The 23,191-nt window shown below is 41.4% G+C and overlaps 1 protein-coding gene across 1 annotated transcript in view; it reads right to left on the bottom strand.

Annotated features, from left to right (window-relative positions):
* LOC122799593 (uromodulin-like) overlaps positions 1-23,191 on the bottom strand; it is a 561,298-nt gene that overhangs the window by 2,956 nt on the left and 535,151 nt on the right. Inside the window, exon 8 of the mRNA XM_044068761.1 lies at positions 13,965-14,079. Within this exon, the coding sequence (XP_043924696.1) occupies positions 13,965-14,079 (115 nt within the window). The remainder of the gene's footprint in view (positions 1-13,964; positions 14,080-23,191) is intronic.

The raw sequence follows: 23,191 nt of genomic DNA, 5'->3' as shown, positions 1-23,191 counted from the left end.
AAGGTGCCACAAGAAATTCTTCATTATCGCAAAAAAAAAAAAAAAAAAATTGTCAGAAACCTCAGTGTATTATACAGCCACTTACAAGCTTAACACGTGAGCAGTTAACATTCTACTTGCCTCAGACTACCAGGAGTCCACAGAAGAGCACTAAAGTCCACAAATACAATGACATCACTCAGAAAAGTTAAGACGTTTTTTTCTTAAGTAATGTTATTGTATAATAGCAATAATCCACTCCTGTGTGTGAGTAACATAGGATTTGCCCACACCCAGTTGTGAGTTATTGATAAAAAAGCTCACTGCATGGATTATTAGTGTAAGAAGGTACAGCTATGAGACGCACGGGCATAAGACTAGTTTAGACAACTATCTGTATGAAGCAGTAAAAATGTATTGAGGCTATATGAATTAGGATAGCAATGAACAAAATGAGAAGCAACAAATAAAGAAGCTATTTTATTCATACTTGGGTGAAAAAGCACCAGAACCAAGGAAAGGAGAAGAAGAAAAATACTTCATTAGGGAACAATCCACACTCACACAAGCTTATGCATGTGTTGTAGAAAACTGGGAATAATCTTGAAAATGTTGTGCAGTATATTATTTCATCAGTACCTGTTGATATTTCACTCACTAACACATGTATAAGGCTCAACATTTGGGTCCTGCAACTTCAAAAAATCAATTTTTGCTCAGTGAAAAAAAGCACATTTTTGAAACTCACTGATATTTTATTAAATCATTTGCATGGGGGTTTAAAACCCTGTACCCCCAATATAGTGGGTTGTGCCCCAACACCCCTGCTACTTATAAATACTAACTCCAAGTCTGCTGCATCTCTGAGAAGGATCATTACTCAGGGGTACTCAGCTTCAGAATTAGTATCTATCCTTCCCATTCACATCTATGCTTCTACTGCCTGCCGATTGCAGTTAATGTCTTTGTCTTTTCAACATACACCTGCTGAAATTCCAGTTAATGTCTTTTTCATTTCAACGTACACCCGCTGAAATTCCAGATGTGAAGTTGTTCAGTCTCGCCGTTCATTCTTTACTGATGGGTTCAGAGCTGATCCCTCGGCTCTGATACGGCCAATTGCAAAGCTTGAGGTCTTCAAATAGCTCGAGGCCAAGTCCTTATCCCATGATGCACCTGGAATCACCTCAGATCTAGTTTTTCACTGCAATAGATCGGAGGTTCTGAAATTAGCTCGGGGCAGTAAACTGTTTTTTTCTAATTCTTTAGTCTAAAATTTAGATAGTTGTATTTAGATAGTTTTACAAAGCTCTTATAGCTTTATTGTGTGTATTTCTGCTATTTAGTCCCTTCCCTTAGTGTGTGATAAAGCCTTTTAGTGGCCTCTTGTTTTAGGCCTAGTTTAAAAGTTTTTTGCTAGTTCTTAGAGTGTGCTTAGTCAGTGACTTTTGTCACATTGTTTGATATAGAAATTATTTAGTGTGTAGAGTTTTTTTCTATTTAGTAGCTTAGCCTTCAGTTGTTTAGGAAAGGCTTAAAGTTATAATTACTGTTACAATTTTTTTCTTGTGTGTACAGTAATTTCTGTCTTGAATATTTTAGTGTGTTATCTTAGCAGCTATCTTCTTTTTTGCATAGTCTGCTCATATTGTGTGTCAGTCAGTTGTGTGACAGTAAAGGCTTTTACTGTCATATATAGCCATATATATATATATATATATATATATATATATATATATTGAACTTGCATTTCTGCTGTGTGTGTGTGTGTGTGTGTGTGTGTGTGTGTGTGTGTGTGTGTGTGTGTGACGTAGCCTGATTTTTAAGGCTTCTTTAGTCAATTACTGCCAAGTTTGTATTGTGTGACAGTAATTTTTTCTCGATGGCTGACCAAGACAAGCACCCCAAGTATGGGTTTAAAAAGTGCCCAAAGTGTGGACAAAAGATGTCTGTAACAGACAACCACGTTAACTGTGTATACTGCCTAGGCTCTCTGCATTTACAAGACAGCTGTGCTATATGCCTGATACGGCCAATTGCAAAGCTCGAGGTCTTCAAATAGCTTGAGGCCAAGTCCTTATCCCATGATGCACCTGGAATCACCTCAGATCTAGTTTTTCGCTGCAATAGATCGGAGGTTCTGAAATTAGCTCGGGGCAGTAAACTGTTTTTTTCTAATTCTTTAGTCTAAAATTTAGATAGTTGTTGTATTTAGATAGTTTTACAAATCTCTTATAGCTTTATTGTGTGTATTTCTGCTATTTAGTCCCTTCCCTTAGTGTGTGATAAAGCCTTTTAGTGACCTCTTGTTTTAGGCCTAGTTTAAAAGTTTTTTGCTAGTTCTTAGAGTGTGCTTAGTCAGTGACTTTTGTCACATTGTTTGATATAGAAATTATTTAGTGTGTAGTTTTCTTCTATTTAGTAGCTTAGCCTTCAGTTGTTTAGGAAAAGCTTAAAGTTATAATTACTGTTACAATTTCTTTCTTGTGTGTACAGTAATTTCTGTCTTGAATATTTTAGTGTGTTATCTTAGCAGCTATCTTCTTTTTTGCATAGTCTGCTCATATTGTGTGTCAGACAATTGTGTGACAGTAAAGGCTTTTACTGTCATATATAGCCATATATATATATATATATATATATATATATATATATATGCATTGAACTTGCATTTCTGCTGTGTGTGTGTGTGTGTGTGTGTGTGTGTGTGTGAGTGTGACTTAGCCTGATTTTTAAGGCTTCTTTAGTCAATTACTGCCAAGTTTGTATTGTGTTGACAGTAATTTTTTCTCAATGGCTGACCAAGACAAGCACCCCAAGTATGGGTTTAAAAAGTGCCCAAAGTGTGGACAACAGATGTCTGTAACAGACAGCCACGTTAACTGTGTATACTGCCTAGGATCTCTGCATTTACAAGACAGCTGTGCTATATGCCATTCTTTTTCCTCTAGGGTGTTACAGGAAAGGAAGAGAAAAATGATTGATAGAGGGTTGCTGAAACCGTCGTTTCAAGAAGCTTTGAGTGACCAAGATGGATCCAGCAAGTCCTCAAAGTCTTCCAAGACTTCAGACTCGAAGAAATCGAAAAAGTCTTCGACTTTGGCTCCACTGCCATCAGAACCAACAGTCTTTACCTTTCGGAGCCGGTCCCCAGTCTTGGAACCGGTGTCCAAAGCGCCTAAGAGTCCACTTCTCCAGTCGGTACCACCTTCGGTACACTCTTCTCGATCCTCTATCAGCCTGTCAGATCTGGATGTGGATTGTGTGGTGCAGAAGCTGTTATTAACAACGGCCTTAGCAAAAATGTTATCGGATTTGACCCAAATGGCTTCGGAGCCGAAGACCCTTGCACCGACTTTAACTATTCCTCCTCCGAGTCATGCTGGTCCTTTGGAGCCAGAGGAGGCAGACCTGATGTTAGTGGAACCCTCAGAGCTGACACCTGCTCCAGTGTCTTCGGCTTTGTGCACTCTGATGTCCTCGGTGCCGATTGAGGACTCTACAAGCTGACACTCTCTAGTCGGGCCCGGGGAGGACAGTCGGACCAACTTGTTGGTTCCAACTTTGCCTCCCAGGGCCTTGGCTCAGATGAGCTCGGCTCCTACCTAGGGCTCAGAGCCTACTCTCCTGGTGCCGGGGGTGTCGCTGGTTTCTTTGTATCTGTCGGCTTCCTCGCATCAGAGCAGAGGTGCTTTCGATGCCATGAGGAGAGTCATGTCTCCTAGGACATCTTCAACCTCAGGTCTGATTTCCTCCTCCCCCAAAGTGCGTGTGTCTGCTTCTGCCTCGCACATCCTGACCAAGCATAGAGACCCAGAGCCTCAGGAAGCCCCATTGGGTGGCCCCTGCTCTTCCAAGACCTGACCAGAAGCTCCCACAGATGATGTTCCCGGGAAGAGATTGTGTAAGAGGAAACATATAGACTCCCCACAGGAGTCACTAACATCAGATATTGACTTAGATGAGTCAGAAGGGTCCCCACAGTCCCCCTCTGAGGATATCTCATTCGCTGTGATACTTGAGATCCTTAGGCAGAGGGGTGACTGGAAGTCCCAAAGCCCTACTGAGGATGAGTCATTTCTCCTGAAAGCTTTTGGGTCTCAACCCTCCACTTCTTGGGTGTCTCCACCCATCAATGAGCTGATGCAGCTGGTCTCATGAAGGGCGTGGGAGTCTCCGGATACTATGGAGCCTGTCCCTAGGAGGCCTAATAAATTCATTTCTGCCCCCCTTGACAAAACATTTTTAACAAAAGGTGTTCCGGTTGATGCCATGATGGTGGCGGCAGCCACCAAAAAGGAAATGCCTAAGACTTCCTCGTCTATCCATCCTCCTAACAGAGACTCCAGGATTATGGATAGATATGAGAAGAACATGTTTAATTCAGTGATCTTTGCTCTCCGTTCGCTAAACTATTTAACCCATTTTAATAGGTTACAAAGAGATCTCCTTAAGGATCTAGGAGATACTCTTCAGGGTACAGTAGCTGCAGGATTTCCGACAAAGTTGCTGCCCAGCTTGCTACCCTCAATTCTATTGTCAACTCATCCATGCGCCTCATCTCTTATGCAGCTGATGGAACGAGTAGGGCAGCGGGTATAGGAGTTGCTCTTAGGAGACATTCCTGGATGCACTTGTGTTCCTTCGCGGAGCCCTTCAAGTCATCCTTCGTGAACACTCCCTTTGATAGCTCATCCCTTTTCAGGCTTAAAGTGAAGGAAACCTTAACCAGGTGTGAACAGGATGGAAAGACTCTGCCATCTGGATCCGTTTTTCCATCCCTAACCGATCCTACCCTAAAGGTCAAAGGGGAGGAAAAATGTGGTTCTGAAAAGCCCAAGGAGCCTTTCAGGACACACGTGATGAATCCCCCCTCCAGGGACAGAGGAGGGGGCAATAATGGAAGACGCCACCCTTGCGGCAGAGGGAGTCCACAACACCAGAGTGACAGAGATCACTTCTCTGGGAAGCCATAGCAGCACTCCTGAGAGGAGGCTCGACTGTCCTGCTCTGGAGGCAGTCGGGGGTCACTTATCTTTGTACCCAGATGCCTGACTCAAAATAACAAAAGACAGCTGGGTACAAAGTATCATTTCCAGAGGATACTTCATTCCATTCGCCACACCCCCTCCAATCATAAGAAAAATCCCGGACGTTCCACCCAGTTACAGGGAACAGGCAACAATAGAGGTCCAAACGTTGCTAAGAAAAAGAGTCATCCAACCAGTCCCAGCAGACCAGACAGGATCCAGAACTTACTCAAGATTCTTTTTGGCTCCAGAGAAGACAGGGGACTGGAGACCCATATTGGTCCACAGCAGACTGAACCAATACATAAAGAAAGAGAAGTTTTGGATGGTCACGCTTCAGTCTATACTTCTCTTCTTAGAGGAAAGACAATTTGATGTGCTCGATAGATCTCAAAGATACGTACTACCACATAAAAATAGCCAGACCATCCAGGGATCACCTGCGCTTCTGGCTGTGAGCCAATCATTATCAGTTTCAAGCTCTGCCCTTTGGTCTCACTACAGCCCCCAGAGTGTTCACCAAATGCATGGCAGTGGTCACAGCTCACCTTAGGCGTCTAGGATTCCAGGTGTTTCTGTACCTAGATGATTGGCTCCTTACCGCCACCACCAGGCATCAACTCATTCAGGCCAGAGAGTCCACTCTGTCATTCTGCAATCATCTGGGCATTACAATCAACTCAGAAAAATCTGTCTTGTCGCCATTGCAGCATATCGTTTTTATCGGGGCAGAGATGGACACCACCACCACCACACTAAGGCTTCCAATAAAAAGAGTCCTTCTTCTTCATCAGCATGTCAGCATTCTAATACCAAAAGAAAGAGCACCAGCATCAGAAATTCTGAAATTATTGGGCATGATGGCAGCAGCAATTCTAGCCATATCACTAGCTCGTATGCACATGCGGTTACTGCAATGGCTATTGTTCACTCAATGGTCTTACCAAGAGCTTCTCATGTCTCACACTATAATGATCGCAAATTCCTGCAAAAAGGACCTTCAGTGGTGGTTGACTTCACTTCCTGTCACGATAGGATGCCCATTTCTGCTACCCCCTCCAGCAGCCACTGTGACCATGGACGCTTCCCTGATAGGGTGGGGTGGGGGCATTTTCAGGGAAAGACAGCCCAAGGCACATGGACCGATCAAGAGACACATCTGCATATCAATGTCCCGGAGATGAAAGCGGTACTTCTGGCATTGCAGTACTTTCAGGACTTTCTTCCTCTGGGTACGATTGCAATTCAGACAGACAACATGTCGGTGGTCTGGTATTTGAACAAACAAGGAGGAACCAGGTCTTACCCCCTTTGTCGAGAGGCCCTCAGAGTTTGGCAGTGGGCTGTTTCCACCCAGCGCTTTCTGTTGGCAACGCACATCCCGGGGAAATCCAACGTGATAGCAGACAAGCTCAGCAGGGCCATCTTGTTGCCACATGAGTGGTCCCTCAAGAAAGAAATAGCGGACAAGATATTCCGCAGGTGGGGCCAGCCTTGCTGTGACCTTTTTGCCAGTCACATGAACATGAAATGCAGACACTACTTTGCCCTGATCTCCTCTCCAGGAGAAGCCCCAAGGGACGCATTCATACAAGATTGGCCTCCGGGTCTCCTCTATGCATTTCCACTAATCCCACTGATACCTAAGGGTCTACAGAAAGCAAAAACCCTGGGAAGGACCATCATTCTAATAGCCCCTCATTGGCCTCATCAGATTTGGTTTCCCTTCCTCCAACTTCATCTTTTGGATGATCCTTGGATTCTGGACCCAGTTCCAGACCTCCTGATGCAATGGCTGGGGGATCGTCATCCCTCTCTGCAGTCCCTGAAGCTGACAGCTTGGCTGCTCCAGTTCCCATCATAGCCAGGTTCCATAACCTCTGTAATGAGACAAAACAGATCCTTTTATCTTCTAATAAATCTTCTACCAGGAAGCTATATCTTAGCAAATGGAAACAATTGTCTATATGGGCCTCTAAAAATAATATTGATCCTTACCAAGCCCCTATGGTCTCTATTTTAGAGTTCTTAACTATGATTTTTAACAAAGGAGCCACAGCAGCAACAGTCTGTGTCTAATTGGCTGCTATTTCTAATTTTCATCTTGGATTTGAAGGGTTGAATATCATATATCACAAGTTATCCAAAGCCTTTCTCAAAGGGACTTTTCATATTAGACCACCTGTGAAATCTCCCTATTCTCCATGGAATCTAAATTTTATGCTTTCCCAGATAATCTTCCTCCATTTGAACCAGCTTCTTCTTGTAACCTCGAATTTTCATCATGGAAAACCATCTTTCTGGTAACTATGGATGAAAGCACTCAATCCTTTACGTTTTAATCGAGTTATGTTATTTTGTTGATGTTTTAATTTGATTTTTTATGTGGAATAAAGTGTCAGTTTCTTCAACTGATCATTTAGGCTGCTGGCATTATTATCTGGTCTTGGATTTATTTATTTATTTAATTTTCATTAGCTTAGTTAGTCAGGGAGAACAGGCAAGGATGTCAGCAGAGGAGTATGGCAAGCTGACAAGGAGCCAGTTGGCTTAGATGTGCCAAGCCAAAGGACTGCCGCATGCCAACCTGACTAAAGCAGAAATGACTGCAGCCTTAGTCACAACCGCATCACAGTCCAGCAACCAGGAGGACAACAAGACTGGCCTTGGGGATGTACAGCTCTCAAAAAATGGACAGTTCAACCTTGCCTCAGAGGACTTAAAAATCCATCTAGAGTTAAAGAGACTTGAACTGGAGGCCAAATGTTTGGAAATAGAATCAGCAGAGAAACTGAGATGTCTGGAGGCTGAAGAAAATGAGAGACTAGGACATTTGGAGGCTGAAGAAAATGAGAGGCAGAGGCAACATGAAAAGGAGATGCTGACTCTTCTCCAGGGTCATGGAGGTAATGGCAAAGGAATAACCGAACCCCAGAAGCAATAAAGGTCAGTAAATTTCTTCCACAATTTACAGAGGATGATAATTTTGATAGTTTTATTCATATGTTTGAAAGGGTATGTAAACAGTATAATGTTGACCACGTTCGGGTATGGTTCCTGACCCCCTTACTCCATGGTAAAGCTGTAACTGCTGTTTCTAAATTGTCTCTATAACTGTTGTTTCTAAATTGTCTGATATTGATTGTTTAAATTATAATACTGTTAAAAATTGTTTATTAGAGTGTTTTAAGTGAATGCCTAAAACTTATAGAAAAAAGTTTTGTGAGCATAGACACAAGGCAGATAAAAGTGTGTGTGAATATATTTCTGAGTTAAGCACTTATTTTCATAGATGGGTGAGTGAGTATCATGTCACCACTTTTGAAGGGCTGGCAGACCTTTTGGTGAGGAAACAAGACCTTAGCACTTTAACTGAAGACATGAGAATCTAGTAAGTAGATAGAGAATGTAATACCGCAGATGAGTTGGGGAAAAAGGGAGACCTATACCTAGCAAGCAGGGTATCACTGCACAAGAAAGAGATACCCAGTGCTGCACATGGGTCTAAGGAAACCCAGGGTGGGCAGCCTAAACTTCCCAACAGAGTCTGCCAGTAACAGGGGGGAAGCCACTAGTTCGGGTACATGGCCAGCATCAAAGGTTAAATGTTTTAAATGTAACCAGTGGGCCATGTAGCATATAGATGTCCACTGAGACAAGATGGGGAACAAAAGGTGGGAGAGCCAGTAAGTGGGAATGACAGAATTCCAGCAGTAAGTTGTCTGGAGACAACAAGGCTACCAAACTACCACAATAGGTTATATCCTATCCTATCTTAGTAGATGGGAAACAGGCCACTGCTAAGAGAGAGACACAGCCTCTGAACTAACTATTGTGAAGCCTGCAATGATTAAAGAGGAGCACTACCTGCTTGGGCAGTCTACTCCAGTCAGAGCTGTAGGAGAGACCCCATTCCAAATATCTTTGGCTAGGGTTCACCTTGAGTGGGTGGGTGGAAAAGGAAGCAAGCAAGTAGGTGTGTTTGAGGATATCCTTGCAGATGTCTTAATACGGAATGATTTTGATAATGCAGTACTTTGTGTACATGTAGTTACATGCAATCAGGCTTGGAGACAAGCATGTGGGTCTGGTAGCCGGGGGGGACCCAGATAGACTGCACACTTGAAGCCAGGACTGGTGAGCTGGCTACTTCGGGGGGGGGGTGCTATCCTGTAACAGTGAGACTGAAGGTCAGCCACAGCTGTTAGCGGGTACTGACGTTCCCTTGGACAGAGTGACTGCAAGGGCAGAGGTGAGTAGTAGAACCCAGGCCGACAGTGAGGCACCACTGTCAGAGGATACCAGAATTCCTGTGTAAGGGAAGCTGGGAAGGGTTACAAAGAGTGAGTTTTGACAGGCTCAGCTCTCAGACCCTACATTACATGGCTTGAAAGAGGTAGCCAGGGAGGCACCTGATTCTCAAGGACAGGGGGAATCTGTATACTGGGACAAAGGGTTACTGTATATAACGTGTACCCCTGAGGGAGGGCTAGAGTGTGAGAGAATACAGCAGTTGATAGTGCCCAGAGCCTACCATCTGGCATTTCTAGCCATAGCCCATGACATTCCCTTTGCAGGTTATATGGGCATGACGTATACAAAGACATGTATTATGCAGAACTTTTTTGACCTGGGATTTATAGAGATGTAACAAGGTACTGTAGAACCTGTGAGTAGTGCCAAGAGGTAGGCAAGGCAAGAGACAAGGTCAAAGCCCCTTTAGTGTCTTTGTCTGTGATTGAGGAGCCATTTCAGAGGGTAGCTATAGATATTGTGGGGCCGCTGAGTATCCCAATTTCCACAGGGAAGAAGTATATCCTAGTGGTAGTAGATTATGCTACTATATACCCTGAGGCGGTGTCTGTGTCCTCCATTGAGGCAAAAAATGTGGCAAATGTTTTGTTAGAGACTTTCATCAGGGCAGATTTTCAGAAGGAAATACTGACTGACAGAGGTGCCAGTTTCATGTCAGACCTGTTGGCTTGTCTGTGTGAGCACTGTGGGGTGAAGCACCTAAAGACCACACCCTATCATCCCTAGACTAATGGTCTGGTGGAGAGGTTAAATCTACACTAAAGACCATACTACAGGGATTTGCAGACCAGCTTAAGAGGAAATGGGGAAAATATTTTCCGTATCTGTTGTTTGCTTACAGAGAGGTGTCCCAGGAATCCACAGGTTTTTCACTCTTTGAGTTGCTGTATGGGCATGGGGGGAGGGGACCTCTAGACTTGATTTGCGATGAGTGGGAGGGTAAGTGTGAATCCCACAAGGAATCTGTTGGGGTATATGTCCTAAACCTTAGGACAAGGCTCAGGGAACTCACGGGCAGAACCTGGCAGAAGCCCAACAGCAGAAAAAGTTATGATATGACAGGAATGCTCGAGCTAGAGGATATGCTGTGGGGCAGCAGGTTATGGTTCTCATTCTTGTTAGACACAACAAGCTGCAGGCAGCTTGGGAGGGACGCTTAAAAGTAGTAAGGAAGGTCAGTGCTGATAACCATGATAGGAAGGCCCTGGTGATAAGTATTTGTCATAGGAGCCAGGAGGAGTCTAAGGGGGAGCTATGGCTACAGGGAGCCAGCCAGCAAAATCCTAAATTACTATGGTGGAGCCTACGGTTGCAGGCATATGATATGACAGTGCAATACTTAATGGGGTCAACAATGCGAAGGCAGCTGGGATCTCAAGATGGGAATGGGGTAATGTATTCCCAGATAGGCTCATCCCGCTCAAGCAATGTTTTTCAAGGGTCACTTGAAAAACTAGCTTGAGTCTTCGGGGGGTGGGGGGGTAGAAGTGTAATGAAGTGGGATACTGCCAACACAGCTATCTGAAAGTTTGTAGGTGGTTGTATGTCAAGTTGTGAATGTTGATGCTGTTTGTATGGGATGCTTGTGTTGCAGATGTGCTGGAGCTGTATATCATGTGTGTGTTAGACTAGGTTTTTACAGACATGTGTGTTGAAGAGATGTTTTGTGGAGTGTTTGTGCTTGGGTTGTAGCCACAGTGTGCCCTGCTGGAAAGCAGCGGAGGTGTGCATGCACTTTCTGGCTGCTTGTGTGTGTGTGTTTTGACAGTGGGGGCTGGAATGCAGGAGGTTGGCTTCCAGTCCGGCAGAACGTCAGAGGGATGGCTAGAATTGAATTACTTTGTGGCTGCACCATAGGGAATGGAGTCTTTCAGTTTCAATGCAGCAAGGAGACAAGGTGTCTAAAACTGGGGAGCTTTCTGCATTGTCTCTGGGGTAAACTGATTACTGGTTTTGGGATGTGAGGGAATGTGGTTGTTTTGTGGCTTCCAGCATCTGCCAAGGATCTGAGGTCTGTGTATTTTTGCAGGTGGATGCTGGATGCTGCTAGCTTCCAGCAGTGGGTGTTAAGCCTGGGATGGAGTTGGGTGACGAGAGGTGATGTCATTTTGCAAGCTATCCCAGTGGAGGTGTTTGGGATGTTAGTCTGTGGGGTCTCTTGGAGAGACACAGCATTCTGTATTCTGTCTTGGACCTGACAACAACAACAGGAACCATTCACCACACATTTGCCATGCTCTGTAAGTTAACTAAGGTATAGTAATTCTCTTAGATACAGTCAAGAATATAGAAAAGCTTAGTTTAAATATTTTTCTTTATTTATTTGAGATTGTCCTGCAATGTTGTTTTAAATATTTCCTGTGATTTTCAACTCTGATGTCACTGTGAATATATACTAAGTATTTTGTTGTTCTTTTATTATTTATTATTAAATATATTTATATATTTAAACCTTTCATTGTGGCTGATCTTTGAAGAGATAATTAAGTTTTGAGATTACTTGCATATTTATTTGGTGACACAGTGACACTGTGTGGGCCACTCCTAATAGCCTTGCTCTTGGTCAGATTACCATTTGTATTAATATTAATATTAATATTAATATTACACTGTAAGATTGGACACCCTTTGTTAAGGGCCTTAAAGTAAATGATAGAAGTTGGCTGGTGGCAGTCATAACTACCTTATAGTCTGGGCAAAAGGGGGCACAGCTAGTAAACCTGTGCCAGCCTTTCCCAGGTGTGTGTGTGTGTGTGTGTGTGTGTGTGTGTGTGTGTCAGCTACTTGGGCAGGGACACAAAGCACTGTTTGGATAGACAGGGTGCTGGAGGTCGTGGCTTGGCCACTCAGCTGAGATCTAAACCCTATAGCTGTGCCATTGTGGAATCTTACTGGGGATCTGGAGAAAGAGGGAGAAACCAGCCCAGACTGACTGTGGTCTCTGTGTGCTCTTAAGGGAAATTGCGTTTGATGCAGAAAGCTGCATCTGGAAACACTGTGTGTATACCTGTTATCCTTTCAGTGTACACTCCTCACTGGTGCCAGTGGTGAGGATTGAGGCTCCTTGATTATTGGTCCAGTGGGGGGTCGTCATAATAATCACCATAAATATGAAATATGATAGGATGGTTGTGTTGTGTAATGTTTTTACTGTTAATGTAGGTGCCAACTGTTTGTTAAATAAGTAAAATAAAGTATCAAGTGCAAATTGGGATAGGTATTACACACACAGGTACATAAACAGATTCTACTGTGAAATGAAGACTTCTTGAAAACTGGAAATATAAGTGGAAAGAATGAAAAAAAAATGCCCAAACAAAAGGGAGAAAAAATCAATTTAAATTAATTTTTTGCAGGGGAACTCCTGGGGGGATCTCCTAATGTGGGGGAAGGGGGCAAGGCACCATCAACCTGAACTTATATATGCCAACTCCATGGTCACACCAACACAAAGAAAGGAGAAATCTCCCAAAATAAATAAAACTTTGGTGGTGCACACTTAGAAACTGCACCGGGAATGATTTCCTATGGGAAAAAGTGATCACAGTTATGCCTTTTGTATTTTTTTTTCTATGTGCTTCTGATGCTCAAACAATTTCATCACATAAGGAAGCCACAAAAATAAGTACTAGTTTATATCAAGACATTTTGTAATCTGGAAATGCCTGAGGACAGAGAGTTATACAGCACATATTATGCTCATGTTGACAAGGAATATTTTAGACACCAGCACATAACTGCAACAAGATCATAACCAGTAAGGACTTGTGATGAAGGTTCTTACTTATTTTTACATGTTTGATAGCCAGAAAAGAATAAAAAAAAAATTCCCAAAATACAGAACGGAGACTAAATAGATTTAAATTATTTTTGCAGGGCACCCCGAGGGGACTCAGAATGTAATCTGCATAAGACGTGGACATATGGGCTGATGGTTTAATATAATTTTCTGGGCTACCAAAAAGTCTGCAGTGTAGACGTTCCATTTCTTCATATGCTAGAAGGATCTACAGGAGGTGCATGATTTTTATTACTGCCTGTTTCTACACCATCACCTTTGTTTACTTGCCAAAAACACTCCACGGGCATCTCATAGTGTGGCTGTGTATAACCCCGTTGCTTACCATCATTCTACAAAGTGCTTTGTACTCCTTCCCCTCCCCCTTTCAGGCTGGTGCTCAGGCACCTAGGTTGTTAACTGAACACAACTCACCACCAGCATAGTTTTTTTTCCCACCTCTGCACCTTTAGGTAGTTCTTGACAGACACCATCTTAAGTAAGATGTCTAAACACACATATGCTAGCTAATGCACTTGCAATCTATTTACATACATTCATTAGAATATTTCATTGAAATGCTCTATGAGATGAAGGCCCAACTATTTTAGAAACAACTTGTAGAGTTTTCTGTACTGGTTCATATTTTAAAACAAATTTTTATTTAAAACAAAAACATCTTGCTAGTCATCAATTACAGAAGAATTCATTTTCTTTTACTGTTTAATAATGGATTGGCAAATACTGAACTCAGACTACAATTTCACAAAGAACACATGGTTTTTTGCTTATAGTCTCATTGTCACATACAAGAAAATGATAAACAATTATCATGCAACAGCTAAGGTTTACTGGAAACTTACTTTGACTAGCTTCCCCATTTTGTATTTGTTTTCGTCTAATGGGGCCATAAGAAACTATATGTGTGGCTGTAATATCTCTCCTTCTCCTGGTCAGTCCAGTTGCATTGGTACAATTCTGTGGAAAGCAATGGTTATATCATCAAACAATACAGGTTAATGTTTCAATTCTGAATAGAGTATTTAAAGATAAACATTGCTCTATTCTCACACGAGTAACTGAAAAGAAATATCAAAAGGATGAGTACATTTTAACAGTTTTATCACCATTACTGTGATCCATCTTCTGTATCTGATTTAAATGTACTTGAGCCACGTCAATGTTTGAAACTCATATCTCTCAACTGTGCAGATTTTTGCAGAATGTTCAGATTTTTGCCTCATATTTGGTCTTTTCCTCATAAAATGTGTGGTTTTCTGGCAAATTACTGAGGATTGAAGTCACTAAATAATGAGATTCATTTGAGTTTCAAACTTTTTATCCTTTAGAAAATGCAGGCTAACGCAATCCTGTTATTCTAACAACTTTCTAAGTTGATAAGAGCAATATTTAAAGCCTGTACCTATTTTTGGGGCTTTTGTCCTCCCTTAGGCTTTGTCCAGATTTCGTACAATAAGAGGCTGAGAGGTATAGTTTGAATGTTCAGTACCATAAGCCTGCAAGGTAAACAGCATTTCTCACTTTCTAAGATTGCTCTAATCTACGTGCCAGTATGGATGGCCAGAAAATGGTGCACCGTCCTTTAGATGTTTTAGGCTGTGAGGACTGTGCAGTCACCAGTTGAAGGTCAGGGAGTGGAGAGACAGATACATAATAGGAAAAATAGGACAGATGCCTCCAACTCAGTTCTGCACTGGGGACCTTAGTCTTTAGTACAACAGACAACTCATTCTATTACACTGGGCATGTAATGAGCATTCTACAGCCTCATGCCCTGAGCTGTGGCAAAAAGGTGGGAGGAACAGTACTGTGCAAAATAGATAAATGTAAAGGATGCAGTAAATTAAAAATGCAAATAAATATGCACTATATATTTTAATTGACTCGCATTAAAACTGTTACTTGTCATATAATTTGCAACCCTAAAGTAAATAGGGAGGCTTAAAGTGGCTCACTGAATGTGAAAGTAGTGGGGTTGTTTGCATAAATGTTAACTGCCATGTCAAAGATCTTAACAAGTAGTGTGTAGTTAGTTTTGTATTGCTTGCATCTGGCTTCTGGAAAACATATCCAAACTGACTTGACACTTCCCACCTTTTCCCATTTATTCTGTAAGAAAGGAAAGCTTTATATGCGGTCAGCAAAAATTCTGTCACCACCGCTGGACAACTTATCAGGATTTAACGCTATTTTCACTCATGTACATTGGGGTCTACTAACTATACTGATGCCTTACACAGTTTTCCCTGCTCCATAGATATGTCATCCCATCACACAGGAATTAACAAAATCACAATACTCTGCTCCTCAGTGGTCTTTTAGCCTTATGTTCAAATCCCTTCAACAGAACACAGAACAACACTTTATGTTGGCTGGTCTGACATCCATCTTAACATGTTTCTTCATTAGAAATTGCACAAATGCACTGCCCAGTTTTATCTTTATGAGAAAATTACATCTCACAGTTGTGCACTTGTTATGGTGTCACAGGGATGCAGTAGCTGTCACATTAAACGTTTAGTCAAAAGCTAGCTGTAAAGGTCTCTATTCATGCATTCCGCTGAGCTCTTAGTACTGCAAACAGGCTTGGGAGCTGGGCAGCTGTGGGATACAAGAATGGACCAGGCACTGCAAATGGAAACTCACTAGAAGATTAAAGCCAAGAATGCCAGAAAGACTGTATAATATATTACATATTTTCAATATCAGTATGTAATACTGGATATAAAACATGAATCAATATATTCCATTTTAGTTGTCAGCAGAAAGAACACAATGAACTTGTCACAATTATTTGCATACTCATATTACAAGGTGTTTCAGTGGACGAGCACAGATACCAAGTTCCACTGTGGAATAAAATGTGCTGTAATAAAGAAACAGCCACTGTTACAGTGAGCCTCACTGAAGGCGTGAATGCTTCACTGGTACATATATCCAATTATGAAGCTTACAGCCAACTGACCATCAAGAAGATTGATTTTTACTATTCTAAATTTTGTTGTGGAGGTCTGTAAATATTTTTTTTCTTTCTTTCTGTGATTATTTAAATCTGCACAATTTTAATTTTTAAAGATTAATTAAAAATTATTAATAATGAAAAAAACAAGAAGCTTGGATACTGTACTTCCATACTGATATTCTTTCTTACTATAATTGCAGCAGGGTTATTTTTTAAAGATGTTAATGTCCAACTTGTTCAGACTCTGAGGGGAAGTGCATTCCATAATGCTGAGAGGTGTTGCAGTTTGGCTTTGTCACTTTCTTATTATTGATATGTATTTTAGTATTAGTTCCCTAATCTGTCATCAGCTTCCCCAGCTGTGCATACTATTCATAGAGTTTGATATACAATTGGACCAGACATTGTCTTGCAGAACAGGCAAAGCTTAACTCTAAATATCCTGTGAAAACAGCTCTTGCAGCCTTTCCAAATATTTCAAGTTTTCTGTCGCCATACATTTTTCATGCAACAAATTATTATTTTTTTAAACACCTTTATTAAATTATCACTTAAGACATAGGCAAACATATAGTAAAAGAAAATAAAACAAACCATATTAACATTGTTCCCCATTATACATCACATATCTTTCTTTCTTTCTTTTTGTAACTATACTCATTCCAGAGTTAAATAAATTGCTGAATTCCTGCCTTCCCTTAAACCTCACTCCTCCTCCTTCTCCTTCTGAACATTATTCTGAATGCATTGTTTGAACAATTTCTATTTACTTCTATGAAATTTGCACTTTCCTTGTTCTAAGGATCCCTCTTCCAGTTCTTGCATCTCCTTTACAATATTCGATACTTCCAACTATAGTTGATTTAGACTTTGATAGCCATTTTTTAGTAAATACTTGTAATTATACAACGACCCCCATTAATATTCCAAAATGTGCATGCTGATTGGTCAGTGTGCACATTGTAAATCAGACTTATACTAATGGAAAAAGGTCCGGTCACCCAGACCTTTCCATTAGTATAAGTGTTTTTTTTTGTTGGACAGCAACGGAGAACAGAAGAGCTCCGTTGCTGTTATCTCGCTATGTTAAATGAGTTTACCATAGTGAGAGATCTTAGAAAAAAGCAACGGAGATCTTTCTTTCTCTGTTGCCTTTTTTAAAGCTGTCTCGCTGTGTTAAAGTTTAACATAGCAAGACAGCTTTAAAAAAGCAACGGAGAAAGGAAGATCTCCATTGCTTTTTTTAAGATATCTCGCTATGTTAAACTCTTTTAACATAGCGAGACACCTTTTAAAAAGCAACGGAGATCTTCCTTTCTCCGTTGCTTCCACACACAGCTGTGATGTACTGCGTAAACATATGCGTGCGCAGTACATCAGAACTGCCGCAGAATACTAGACAGCTGCAGAAGGGCAGCAAGGAGGCATTATACAATGCTATTATATAAGAAAAGTAAGTTTTTTTTCTTAAGTAATGTCATTGTATAATAGCAATAACCCACTTCTGGGTGTGGTTAATGCTGGATTTACCCACGGTTGTCTTTATTTGGCCACTCGGGCTTCGCCTTCATGACCAAACCACACCACATCTCAAAAGAATCATTTCCTTAGTTACACCCATTTGCTCACCTAGTATTTCTGACAGAGTAGTCTGCAGGGAATTTTTTTTAAATCTGCCAACTCATTATACTCCTAAATCATACATTCCTACTTTTTTTATTTCTTGCTTTCTTTCTTCCCCATCACACCTCCAACATTTATTATCTACCTGAGGAAAAATCATGCTATGAATTATTGTACCGGTTTAGGTTGTTTCATGTGGTTGTTTGAATGCTAGGAAATGCACCACTATATTCAGCAAGGGATTGGATCAGTGGGTTATAAAATGGTACAACAATCTCATTGGTGTAACTAGACAAGCCTTTTAGAAAAAGGACAATATAACATGTTTTTCTGACTTTGATAGCTGCACCCTGGTCATAGAACTATCATCTGCCATTATCCCTATAATCATTTCACTTTTTATCATTTGAACATTTATTTTTATATCATTTTTGCTAAGTCTCATAATGCTGCATTTTTTACATTAAAGGTGAATGAATTGTTAATAAATAATGTGCATGTTTTGAGGGACAATCTGAGAGCTTTAGTATCTTTTATTCAAGCGATTATGTTACCCATTCCATAGTCACCAGAATATTTGGTTATCTGAAGCCAGTTTCCTACTTTTATATCTAAGAAGAATACTCTGAAAAGAAGTAGCCCCCAAGTACATAGCCCTGTGGAACACCCCTGGGTGGGAGGTTGGCATAATGGTTAAGGTGTTCACCTTACAAACACAAGATCCAGGGTTTGATTCTCAGATGGGGAAAATGGCTTAAAATGGCCCACAAAGGCAGCTAGCCTAGTACTAACCTATGAACCCCCCATCTGGATAGAGGCAAGGCCTACCCCACTTGTCTACTATTTCCCTGCTGAACTATATTTAGACTCGCATTTATTTCATTTAATTTGACAGTTATTCCCTTATGCAGAACAGTGCTGAGTGCCTTAGAAAGATTAAGGTAAGCAGAGTGCACCAGTATTCCTTCATCATATCTGATTTTACCTTTCAAAGAATGTTATAAATAAAATAATAAATACCATTTGTTATCTGGGTAGCCCAATGGGAAGTGAGTCCCTTTGCAGGGGCAGCCCAGGAACAATGTCTGATTAGTGAAATTCCTCTGTCACTTAGTAGACATTTGAAGATCATGAGACTCTAACCCATGACTGATATTAGATCTGGATCTAACAACACATAATCTTAAACCTCTGTGACAAACACCAAGTCTGCAAAATGAAATTTCCTCTTACAAACCAGTACTGTTCAAATACCTACCATAATATGCAGGTTTACTGTATCATTTTGGATAAGTTCCATTAAGGTTCTTTCTATGATTTCACATAGAATATTAGGATGATGGGTCTAATATTGTTTGGGTCTGAAGTGACTCTCCCCTTTCTATGTGAATTAGTATCATTGCAGCTTGCTGCTGTAGGTCAAGGACATGCTTACATGCTAACATTATGCTGAACATGATTGAGAGCGAATAGACACTTTCTTTGATTCTGTATTAGAAGATACCAGACATCTTGCCTGGTCCAATGGAATTTAAATTTAAATTTTTTTTGTGATAGCAGTTACATTTGTAGTTATATAAGAGATGCCATCATTTGTGTCTGTAACACACTGATATACACCTTTGGTTACTGTAAATTTTACACAAAACTTTCCAGTATATTTGTTTGATATGATCTACTGATCTACAGCTGAGAAATTACTTCATTGTTTATTATAACGTTAGACTCAAAATTCCCCTTTTATAGAATGCATTATTGCTATTAGTCTCTGAGATTAAACTGAGTTCACAGACATAACAACAGTTACTGTACTCTCCATAAACTAGACTGTTTTATCAGCAATGTGATCCTTGAAAATTAAGTAGTACCTAATTTTTCTATTTAAAAGATTATTAAGTCTGTGATTCTGTCAAAGGAAATTTTTAGCGAATTTACGTGTACATTTACATCTTACTAGTATGTATTCGCGAATCCAAAAGTTAATAACACCACAGAGTCCATTGACATTATCTGGAGCAGATTTATTTGGGTCACTGAAAGTAGTATCCCTATCTGTTTTTAGAAATATATAATTTATAGAATCATAACTCCAACTGCGAAAGTCTTTGAAGGACAGTTTTTATATAAATGAGTTTACTTTTACTGTCAGGTAAAAAATGATTGCATCATGATCTGATTAATTATAAAAGATATAAGCTTGGGCAGAGAGCAGAAAGATCCTTGGTTTGTCCACATAATCTGTAAGTTATCATCACACTAGTTGACTTCTCTACTGCTTATTCCAAAATGTTTTGGTTAACATCATTTATTTGATGCTAAGTAGTTTACTCATCCAGAGCTGGACCATGGCCAAATAGTGTCCTAAGCAGAATAATGGACTGCCCCTCCAGCCATACTAATGACCCATTACTTGTCTGTCTCTCTCCAATTATTATAAAACACTGTTGAGACTTGTCAGACTGCTTACTATTTTTCTTTACTTCTACAATGATTACAGAAAGTTGGAATTAATTTAAAGCATTTATTTCAAATTTTACTGCCAAAAACATTGACAGCCATAGGTTCATAGAAGGGTACTAGGCTATCGGGGGCCTAAGTAAGCCTAGCCAACAAGATTCCCTGGCTTATGCCGCCCAAGAAAGTTATTTTCCTGTGTCCCTGTTGAGCAGAGCCACAGAAGTGATCCCCGGAGTGTATTTCCTATTTCCCATCCACTCATCAAGATTTTTCTTGAAGAGTACTAATGAGGAACTTTGCTTGACATAGATGGGTAGCTTGTTCCAGAGTATGGTAAGTCTCTGGGACAGGAATCTAGCCTTCCAGCATGTCCTGTTTATTGTGGTGACAAGGTTTAGGTCCCTAGAGCATGTAGCTCGGAGGGATTGGGATTTCTTTAGGTGTAGCATGTCCAACAGCTCTGGGTTTGACATAGCTTTATATGTTAGGCAGAGATCACCTTGGAGTAGACGATATGCTATGGAGTAAAGTTGTTTTTTGAGACGGTTAGTGTAGGGCATCTGTTTGAGGCCAGTAATCCTCTTTCTGAGGTACTTCTGTGGCCTTTCCAGCTGCTACATATGTCTTGTGAGGTACATTCCAAAAGGGGCATTGTACTTTAAAATGGGTCTAATGAGTGTCGAGTAGAGGGGAACAATGACCTCTTTTTTCCTGGATGAGAACCCTTTTATGATGAGGTGTGCCATGTAGAAGGACTTCCTGACTAATGTGGTGATATGATTATCAAAGGAGAGACTATTGTCCACCTGGGTCCCAAGGTCTCTTATCACACATTTGGCATTAAGAAGACTGCAGCCTATGTGGCAGTTCATGGGTACAGAGTTTTTACCAAAGGGGATGACAATGCACTTTTTGGCATTGAGCTTGAGGCAATGGTTCTGATACCAGGCATCTGTTTCAGTGAGCCCCTTCTGTAGGATGTCCACATCATTTGGGGACTCGACTATGGCTCCTAGTTTGCAGTCATCTGCGAACTTCATTAGCCAGAGACCTTCTGTGTTAGCCTGTACTTCAGAGAAGTAGATATCAAACAGGAGAGGTCCCAGGACTGAACCCTGTGGTACTCCACTTGTCACTGGTTTGAAGTCAGATTTGGAGTCTGCGACTTTTACAGTGTGATTTCTGTCAATGAGCCAGTTGGCAACGCATCTTGTGATGTAGGGATTTATACCTAGTTTAGTGAGTTTAGCTATAACTCCAGAATGGGGCATGGTGTTGAAAGCCTTGGCGAGGTCAAGATAGGCTGTGTGAACCACCTTACCCTCGTCTACGGCTTTGGTGACTGCCTCAAAGAACTCGGTCAGGTTCAGGAGGCATGATCTGCCTTTCACAAACCCGAACTGGGTGGGGTCCAGAGTTTGCAGGTTACCAATGTCTTTGTTTATGAGTTCCATGATGATATGTTCCATGGCCTTGCAGACCAGGCTCATCAGGCTAACAGGGTGATAGTTCCCAGGATCAGTGCTAGCTCCCCCTTTGTGGAGTGGGATAACTGTTGCTGTGCACCATTCAGTGGGCACAAAGCCTGATATGAGGCTATGATTGAATGTGGTGGTTAGGTGGGGAGTCAGTTCATTCTGAAGTTCATGTAAAACGCAGCCTGGGATGTTGTCCTGTCCCATGGATGCTGTGTTTTTGGCTTTAGAGAGTGCAGTGTTTACCTGCGTAGTTGTGATTACAGGGACTCTGCATTCTTCCTGTATAGATATGGGCCCTTTAGGAGGTGAGGGGGGTAAAGTTAGCACTGAACCTATCTGCCAGGATGTTGGCAATATCAGTTGGTTCTGTAATTTCCATGCCGTTGTGCTGTAACTCAGAGCAGATCTGGGTGTTGCCACTGAGATTCTTGACATACCTATAGAATGCTTTGTGGTTGCCCTTAGAATCAGTGGCAATTTTGTTTTCATAGCTAGCTTTGGAGGATCTTATAAGCAATCTCAGCTTCTTACTGAGGCTGACCAGGGAACTCCTCCACTCATGGGATTTTACTCTCTTTTGCAACAGTTTCTTCCTTCTGTTGTAGAGTTTATTTATGGCAGGGGACCACTAGATTGGCTTTCTATTTTGGAGGATAGCATCTTGGTTCTGTTTGGGATAGCACGATCCATGCACTTGTGTAAGTGCTTATAGAGTGCATTTGTGTAGGATTCAGCAGTCGTAACTGCATTGTCCATCTGCATGGGTGTCATGAAGTTCGCCACTTCTGTCTTAAGAAGCATGAAGTTGGCTTTGGAGAAATTTTTTACCATGGTTTCCTTAATGGGGTGTGGGGGCGGGATGTGGATATCTAGGGTGATTAGCTTATGGTCGGATCTGACCAACGAGGAGTTGACTTCAGGTGTGGAACACCGGCCACTCATTTTGGTAATGACTAGGTCTAGGATATTGTTGCCCCTGGTGGGGGTGTGGATAAGTTGATCCAGGGCATTGGAATTTATGAATTCCAGAAAGCGTTGAGTGAAGGAGTTGGTACATGAGTAGTTTTCCCAGTTAATGATGGGGTAGTTGAAATCGCCCATTATTAGGGTGTTTGGTTGAACCCTAAGATTTTCCAATATATCTAGAAAAGAGAAGTGGGAATCCTGGGGCATGGTGGGGGATCTGTAGCAAGCTGCAGTTTGGATTGCAGTTTTGCCCAGAGTTAGTTGCACGTGGATAACCTCAGATGCATTATGCTGAACAACTAGCCTGGAGGTGTGGATATCCTTAATGAATACGGACACACCTCCACCTTTGGTGTTCCGGTCCAGGTTAGATGGCCAAAAAGTGTGGTATGAGTTATAGCCTGGTAGTGCAGGGGTGCTGTCTGGAGCCTTGAACCAGGTCTCAGTCACTGCACAGATATCGATATTCTCCATTTTAAGGAGTGCCTCGAGTGAGTGCATTTTGAGATTTAGACTTCTAGCATTGCATTAAGTAGCATTACCATCAGTTTTTGCTTGCATGTTCCTGTTACAGTGGTGAATT

The sequence above is a fragment of the Protopterus annectens genome, chromosome 1.part0 (genome assembly GCF_019279795.1).
Source record: "Protopterus annectens isolate FY-2018-M chromosome 1.part0, PAN1.0, whole genome shotgun sequence".
Lineage (NCBI taxonomy): Eukaryota > Metazoa > Chordata > Ceratodontiformes > Protopteridae > Protopterus > Protopterus annectens.
The sequence above is the reverse complement of the archived record's forward strand: the minus strand, read 5'-3'. Positions and strand labels throughout refer to the sequence as shown.